Below are 9,044 nucleotides of genomic sequence, written 5' to 3'. Positions count from 1 at the left end.
GGATTTTTTCATTCTTTGGATGCTTGTGCACAACTTCCACCTTGATGAACAAGCCGAAGATGAAATTGTTTGGAAACACGTGAATGACGGAATCTACATGGCGGCTACCGCATACAAGGCTCAGTTCCTTGGCTTGACCCTCTCTCCCATGGACCGCATGGTCTGAAAGGTTTGGGCTCCTCCCAAGGTTAAATTCTTTTCCTGGTTGGCATTGGAAGATAGGATTTGGACCGTCGATCGCTTGGAGAGACGTGGGTGGCCAAATTGCGTCATCTGCCCTCTTTACAAGAGGGAGCAGGAAATGGGTGCTCACCTTTTCTTCAAGTGCCGCTACACGATTAGGCTTTGGAGAGCCATCATTGTGAAGATTGGCTTACATCACATGGATACATCAACGTGGCACCTCCACAAAACCGTCAAAGAGTGGTGGGACAAGAGAACCGACTGTACCGATCCTAATTGGCATGCTATGGCCTTTCTCACCATGCTTGTCTCTTGGACAATTTGGAACCAAAGAAATGCTAGAGTGTTCCGTGACAAGTGCCTGCCACCGCCTATTATCCTTACCACCATCATGGACGAGGCCAAGCTTTGGGTAACCGCGGGCGCTAAAAGACTAGGGAACTTGTTGTTGCGCGAGTAATTGCCATGCCGCTTCTGTGGGTGTGTTGTAACACTCTAAACTATATTCTCTACTTATTTAATGGATGGAGCAAATCTTTTACCTCCGTTTTGAAAAAAAAATCAGTTAAATCGAACAGGCTATTGAAAAAAAAAAGTCTCAAACTAATCATTATTACTCTCTCCGTCCCATAATATAAAAGAAACACGCTTTTATATTATGGGACTGCTACCACAACAACAAACTCGTCAAATTTCATCAAACAGGCACTGGCGAACCAAAGAGGAACCTTGGAACGTCAGCGTCGACGACGGCAGAGCAGGTCAATAGAACGCATGCATGACCCGTCGGAATAACTCCGCCGCGACGTATATGCCCGCGCCGAGCACCGCGGGAGGCCGGACTCGGTCGCGCACAGACACGCCCAAATGGACTCGGTGCTCTCAAAGGATTCGAAGGAAGGTTCTCTTGCCTGCGCACGACGGCACGATCGAGTCAGTACCTGAAACCTGGAGAAGTTCAATGCCGCCACAACTGTCAGGCAATCGATGGTTGCGTACATGAGTAGTAGTACGTTTTTCCAACATCTCGGGACGGATCCCAGCTCCGTTGGTCCAGGCAGGACGCTAGCGCGACCGATAATAATACGCCGGGGGAAAAGCTCATCGAGTCAGCAAAGCGCAGGTAAACGGCCTGCGCCGGAGGCAATGTACCGACCGAGAGCGAGAGCGGGCATACATTTGCGCCTGAGGCTCTGATACGGTGAGCAGCCATTAACGACTTATGGTGCGCGCCCTATCGGCTATCACACAAAACGGGACGAGAAGATTCGATTCGTTGTGAATTATTGCTGGTTTATTCTTTGTCTTTGCAGATCTTGCTGGGGGATCGGGGGCTGGAATTTGACTTGGCAGTGGTGTGCAGTGGCATGTCCCCGTCGTGCTCCGCTCGCATTGACCTGTGAAATACTCCCTCTGTCACGGAATATAAGAACGTTTTTGACACCATGCTAGTGTTAAAAACGTTTTTATATTTGGGACGGAGGGAGTACTACCGGTTTCTGCACTAGCACTACTGCTCTAGTAGTTCAGAGCTTGCAACACAAAGTCTGTTTCCCTCGGGCACAGGGTATCGGACTTGAAGACATAACAATTAGCTAGGATGATGACCTGTTATTGCTTAGCCTGTAGGCAGGGCAATGTCAACCAAATTGATTTCTGGTCCGAACTTCTGACTTTGTGCGTCTAAATCCTGAAAAAGGAAATGTTTCAGAAGTATCGGAATGTTTCTAGGCATGTGGAGATAACACAACCATGAAAGTTTTAAGATTCTGTAAATATTTGTTTGAGATAAAGCTGCACATGTGTTTTTCAGATTTTCAAACCGAACAAATTAAATGATGTTCACAGTAAAAAAAAAAAGCTTTGATAGTGTGCGCTTGTGGAAGCATCACTTATTTGTGATATGATTGGGCCATTGGGGTATGAAGAACAACCTACAATTATGTTTGCGTGTGATATTCTTGTAAACACAATATGTAAATTAAATTATTTCTAACGAATTGATGTAGGTAAGAAAGTATTCTGATTTGTTTTCAGGTCATGCTATGATAGTCCCTCCCGGCACAGCAAGATTTTGTATGTTAACTCAGAATGAATTCAACTACAAATTATTTTAATTTCAGTGGTTGTCGAATGTTTCCATTACTAGCAAGCCGATTTTGAGTTTATAATTTGTGCAATTTTCACATTCTAACAACCTAAAAATGTTTTGATCATGTGTTCCTAATGTTTTCACCAAAACATAATGATTTGCTTCAATCATTTGCTATTTGTTGGTCATTTTTGTTTAATTTTGTTCGATCTACTCCACTGTCTATCCCTGATCTGTAGTCAAATTGTTGGTCTAAACAAAATGGAAAATGTTCCATTGGAACGGATACATTTTCTCCAAGAGAAAGGCAAGTTTTGTTTCTACTCCATCAATCGAGAATTTCCTTCCACATCAATTTACAATAAAATACTAACCATAGCAGACGCGCAAAACAGAAAATCGGCCATTTATATACATATACAGGAGCTCGCAGCACGGATCTGTTGAATATCTGCCCAGTAAAAAACCAGGTGCAGTTGCTGATATGATAGTGAAATAAACCGTTAGCCTGACGAACTCGTTGAACATCCGACGAGTCTGTAGTTGTACTCCTCCTCCTGTAAAAAGGCTAGTCAAATTTGCAACGAGTTCTCCTACTCTTTTTAATTCTGTAACGTCAGCATCGAACGATGCCCAAGCAAGTCAGCCGTCACAATAACTTGATCAGACGACCATGACCAAACAAGCAGAGCAACATTGGAGTTTACAACTGTCAAGAAAAGAGAAACATTAGACTTTGTACTATTTCTCCATGGAACTAAGCAGGCTTGGACTTGATCAGGGACGCGTGGATATAGGACTCTCGACTCGGAATGCATCTAGGCCAGCAGAGTTAAAGCACAGAGTTTTGCCCGCAGACCAGGGCACGATCAAGTCAGCACAACACACACTGTGCTACAAACCAGGCCGGCTGTAAAAGTTCAGAATTGCCTTCCATGGAAACTGGCTGTGTTTTTCCAATGTGTCGGGACAGATACAAGTTCCCTTGGTCCAGGTGTGAAATGTTCAACAGGCGCGCACGAAGGTAAACGGCCTTTGCCGGAGGCAACCGGCCGAACAGGCGGCGCCGCCATGCGCGCGGCCGGAGACTCAGTTTTGAGCCAAGTTAAATTGCCAAGTTGAGGTAAATAAATTGAAAAAAAAAACAGTTAGAGGTAAATATGCTAAACTGCACCAAGGGTGAAACAACTACATACCGGATGTTCGGTCAGAGGCGAACCAACTTGTGGTTGGATGGTTAGGACGACAGTGGTATTCCCAGCCCACCAGGTTCAAATTCTGGTGCTCGCATTATTTCTGAATTTATTTCAGAATTTCCGGCGATGCACGTTTAGTGGGAGGAGACGTCTCGTCGACTACGAGGCGCCTGTGGTGACTTCGTCAATTCAAGATTATATATCGGCTCAGTCTCTGGAGATGCTCATAGGGGTAGGGTCTGCGTGTGTGTTTATAGAAATGATTGTATGCGCATATATATGAACACCCTCGTCTATACTGTGTTATAAAAAGAATGTTCGGTCAGAGGTCAAACCTAACGAACCATTCCGGCCCATTCAAAATGGGGCGCGGGAGACGACGATCCCGACCGTAGGGTATGTACTTTATCTTCTCGCGCGTAATTTAGAAAGCTTTTTCAGACAAATTCTTAGGACAATTACCCCAAAAGGCTGATCACTGGAACCTGAGGGCATGTAGTGTTGTTTTGCATGTTTTTCAGGATCCTGGATCTCTACAATGGAAATGATATAGGAATACCACATTAGGATGGTGAGTGAAGTAATGGTCGTTTGAACTAAACACATCTTCAGCCGTTTGGCCCCTTCGGACGTTGAAAATGCGCCGTCTGAGGCCGAACCGGCGTTTGCTTTCGGTGTGGGGGCGATTGCGTTCCCAGTCGTCGCCCCCAGGCTGCCCCCGAAATCACGCAAACTCGGCGATCTGATACAAATTTGGCACAAACTCGGTGGTTTTTCACTTAAATTTGTACAAAAAACTGAGAAATATACAAACTACACCTAGAACTATGCTTAGCCCAACTACGTCGCGGCCGCCGCCCGCCTTCTACATGCCGAGGAGCCTGTAGAACTTGGTGTAGTCGCCGCCGTCGTTGTCATCATCGTCGCCGCCCTGTGTCCCGCCGGAGCCGCCGCCGTCACTACTGCACCCCTGATCAGGGTCGCCGACGCGCGGGGGGTTGGACGGCCCGAGCTCGTCTTCCTCGTCGCTGTCGAGGACGACGACGCCGCCCTCCTCGCATCCGCGGTGCCGGGCCTTGATCTCCGTGTAGGCCCGGCGTTGGCGCGCTACCTGCTCGCGGACATAGTCCGCCTTCACCCACTTGAGGGCGGTTTCGTCGAGATTTGGCACAAACTCGGCGGGGAGGTCGGCTTTTATAGCCGAAGCAGGGCGGTGAGAACCTGCATGCCGGGCGATGCGTGACGGGAGCGGGCGGGACGCGCGTCGCGGCGTGTTCGCGGCGCCGCCCGTGAGGCATCAATGGAGGCTGACCAGCGTGGCAGTCTTGGCATTGATTCCCTTGGGAACCAAGGAGCTGAGGACGACGAAGCGGCGTGTCGCTGACTCGGCGGACCCATTCCCGTTCGCGCCAAAATCAGTTTCCCTGGCGCCCCCGGCACGCCGAGTTCGGCCTGAGTCCGCCAACGCTAGTTTCGGACCAAACCGGCAAAAAAAGGGCTCCTGGAGACGCGACTGGCCGTTTTTTGGGCACCGGCGTTAAAAAGGGCGTGGGGGCTGTTGGGGGCGCGGATGGAGATGCTCTAAGGTGCTAGCCATACGAACAAATGTGTGCAGAGAGAAAAAAAACCGAACTTACACACTCTTCAGGCCGGTCTCAGTAACTTAGCCCATCCCTAACGGAATCCTAAAAAAAATCCTTCTCAAATCTTAATTACTCAAATAATTCAAGTTAAGAAAAAATGTGAGTACATTCGCAAAAGAAATGTGAGTAGGTAATCAAACCTCAAATCCAACTCCTCAAAATCTAAATTGTGCACACACTTCTCATTCAAAACTCAAACTGAAATTAGACTAATTAAGACCACATAGTGCATAATTATACATAATAGTAGTTCATAACACAACATCATAGTTCATAATTAAAGTAGATATCACTTACTTACAGATACATAAAGCTAAACCGAGCTCTTATCGTGGGAGGAGTCGAGGTTTATGACCGCCGATGGGCGGATTGCCAGAGTCCTTGTCGGCGTCGAGCTCATCGAAGAATGCGCGGCGTCGATGCCCCTTGGCCAAGAACCGATGGTTGGCTTATGTCTTACGCTCGTCCGCGTTGGACTGCTCGAAATCTTGCTGGACCGCCATAAACTCCTCTTCAGGATCGAGCCCGGCAACTGCCTCCGCGTCGGCGGGATCTGTCGTGATCCGCGCCTTCGTCGCTCGGTCCTCCTCCTTATCGACAATGCCCACTCGTACTTCCGTTTTGCCCCGTCCCACGAGAGAGGGTGGATTTAGTCGTCGGCGCCGCTCTCGTCCTTGGTTTCCTCCTCATTCCACTCACATCTCTTTCTCTTCTTTGGTTCCTTTGCCATGGCCACGGTGAGCTGCGTCGCCTCCCGCTCGTCGTCGAAGTCATCGTCTAAGGATGATGAATCGATGGGGATGACCTCCAACATGGCGACGCCCCACCACCTTGCCACGACAGGCGGTAAGCCATGGCGATTGGAGCGACGGCGGTGACAGTTTGGGGAGTCCGGGCAATCGATTTGGGGAGAAATGGGGGTGACAATGAAGGGTCTAGGAATTGGGCAGGGCGTCGACTCAAATTTATAGGCATGGGGGTCAATTTGGTCGCTCGCCACCCGTTGAACCATTTTTCCAGCCAGAGGAGCAAAGAGGAGATTTGAGGAGGGTGCGAGCTGCTCAAATTGGAGCTACTGTGCAGGCAAGCCATGTGATTTGATTATAGAATCCATTCCAACAAAATATATATCAACCTTTAAAGTCTGCAAGCCATGTGATTTGATTATAGAATAGCTACTGTGCAGGCTCCTTTTGGACCTCACTTGGAGAACTTAGTGGAGAAGTATCAGTCGGCGAATAATATTACCAAGAATATACTGCTCCTAGCACCGTGTACACCGCGTCTGCTCGTGAGGAAAAAGCTGAGAACTTAACTGAACTGTAACAATAAAATAATAATAACTAATTAAAGCGGACACAGATTTTGTGAACATGGGTGCGCGCGCACCCTTTATAAATAGTAAATTCAAAAAATGCTAGAAAAAATAAAAAAATCTGAATTTATTTTTTAATATACATAGTCAACCGGTATACTCGCATATGAAGTTTCACGAAGAAATCACATCTGTAGTAATTTAGGCAAAAATGACAAAATCGAAACTAATCGAAGCTATATTAAAAGACACTGTTTAATGAACAGTATGATCGCATTTGTATTTTCTTCACTAAGAATATCATGGATATCAATACATCATGAAACTTCACACGTGAGTAAAATGACCGACTAAGGTTTATACCATAAATTTCAGATTTTTTTTATTTTTTCTAGTATTTTTTTATGAATTTACTATTCAATGGGTGTGCGCGCATCCATGTTCACCTTTGTATTTTCGAATTAGAGCGGGCAAAAATCATCTTGAATGTTGCGGGCGGAAAAGTAAACAACCCAAAGTTGAGACGCGCTCAAGGCACAGCCCCACACGCGACCAACACATAAAGAACGTTGCTGTCCGATCAGTTTTAGAGTCATGGACGTCTCGTGAGTGAACTTAATTACCTTTATTTGTCTGCAGCTAGCTAAGCAAAGCAAAAGTATTCCCCACAAAAAGATAAAGAAACTCGAAAATATTTTCTGCGAAATCATTCAGATACAGAGGCTTGAAAGGGAATCATCACAAGTAGTATAATTTTTTGAACGGAATTATGACAAGCAAGGCAATCTCAAGTCTCATAGGCACAAACCAAGTGAGAAATTCTGCTGTAGAAAAAACCCCTGAGAATTTGTACCATTCTCGTCCATTAGTAAATCCCCAGAACAGCACAAAGGTAAGCACAGTAATAAAGTTAGATAACACAGAAACTACTAATCCATTTCATTCCTCTGCAAAAATTACAAATGAACATGTGTACAGATTCATACAAGGAGTAGTACTCCCTCTGTTCATTTTTATAAGGCTTTGAAGACATTTTAGACAAGGTTTAAATTAGCTCCTTTTCAGTTATCTGAAACGATTTATAAAAATAAACGGAGGGAGAATCTGCTGGATAAACGGATCCAAGCATCGGTGCGCGCGAAATAGAGGCGCACCGTTCACCACTAGTGACTAGTGAGCTGCGTACTACCAGCTGCGAAGCAGAGCAGGTGAGCAGCGGCCGGCCGCCGTCACGCGGTCACGGTTAGGCGGCCCAGCCTGGACGGCCGGGGCTTGAAGTCGCGGCAGCGGCGGTGGTCGCTGCCGCCGGAGGACGGCAGGCTGACCAGCCGCAGCAGGTGCGCGCGCAGGACGGACCGGCCCTTGCCTGTCCTGCCTCCCGCAGCGACGTCACCGCTCCTGGTGATCCCCTCGACGCGCACCGTTGCGCTGGCGCCCAAAGCCGCCCGGCTGGACGACGGCGGCGAGGACGTCTGCGGTCGGCCCCGTGGGTTGCGGTGGCGGGTGCAGCGGAAGGAGCCCGGGTGGTTCGTCGGCGAGCATAGGCAGGTGAGCTTGGTGCCACTGGGAGCCGCGCATGGCGGCCTCGAGCTCGTGGATGGGTTCGCCATGGTGGCCTGGGCGTCTGATTCTTTTTGGATTCTTTGTTGGTTTGTCGACGGAGCTTAGATGAGGAGCGGTGGTTGCGGGTGGAGTCGTGCGCTTCTCGGGGGCGCGCTCTCCGTTTTATAAGCTTGCCGGTCGCCGCAGGGCCCGCGACGACGCATACGTGTGTGTGCGGGGCTTGGTGGCGACGTTTTTCCTGTGTGCCTGTGAAGTGTAAACCACTAGGCAAGTGCCACAAATTATCTCCCAAACCATATATTATATGGTTATAAGCGTAGGTTAGGTTCAGTTTGGTATAAATTAAGGTCAGCTTCACGCGTAGGAGTAGAGTAATTTGTTCCTCCACGTAGTATGTCGCCGAGCTACAAACATGGTGAAGTATGGGAAGCCATGGATCAAACTGAACGCAGGGCAAAGTGTTATTTTTTTTCAGAAGAGCTGAGCTCATGCATAATCTTTAACCCTTTTCGAGAAGAAATTAATCCCATCTTATATAAAATAAAACTAGAAACTCCATCTGCGTTCGGTGTAGCCCGACATCAGCAGTGGAAATCAAGCACTCACTCGAGCTCCCTCCACCACTAGCATTCATCTTCTCTAGCCAAAAATATATCGTACCGACCGGCACTCATTGTTTTATCCGCGACCACGGCGCCGACATCTCTAAGAACAACTCTAGTAGATCCCGCATCCAGCCTCGACCCGTAAAATAACCGCCAAAATGCGGCCAAGTCAAAAAAACAGCCAGATTAGACCACGCATCATGCCCCGGCCCGCAAAAAGTTTTAGGGGGCGCGGCAAAATCCTGATCTCAACCCGGGAAAACGCGGGTTTCGCCTCCGCCGCTACGGTGCCCTGCATATAAGCGGAAGCGGTTGGTGGGAGGACATTTCATCCCGCGCTTTCTCCCACCAACCACCTCTTCTCTCCCTCCTCGCGCCGCCGCCCAAGATTCAGGCGAACGCAGCCGGCAGGAGCACGCCGGAAGGCCGCCACGCGCACGAGGCCTC

At 48.2% G+C, this 9,044-nt stretch overlaps 1 protein-coding gene across 1 annotated transcript; it reads right to left on the bottom strand.

Annotated features, from left to right (window-relative positions):
* Nucleotides 1-7,344: 7,344 nt before the first annotated feature.
* On the bottom strand, nt 7,345-8,115 carry LOC119314530. The gene has a single exon (XM_037589238.1). The coding sequence runs from the start codon at nt 8,037-8,039 to the stop codon at nt 7,659-7,661; it is 381 nt and encodes a 126-aa protein (XP_037445135.1). The 5' UTR covers nt 8,040-8,115; the 3' UTR covers nt 7,345-7,658.
* Between the last annotated feature and the right edge of the window lie 929 nt (nt 8,116-9,044).

Source organism: Triticum dicoccoides, chromosome 6A (assembly GCF_002162155.2).
Source record: "Triticum dicoccoides isolate Atlit2015 ecotype Zavitan chromosome 6A, WEW_v2.0, whole genome shotgun sequence".
Taxonomy (NCBI): domain Eukaryota; kingdom Viridiplantae; phylum Streptophyta; class Magnoliopsida; order Poales; family Poaceae; genus Triticum; species Triticum dicoccoides.
Note: the sequence above shows the minus strand (reverse complement) of the source record. Positions and strands in the feature narration are given on the sequence as shown.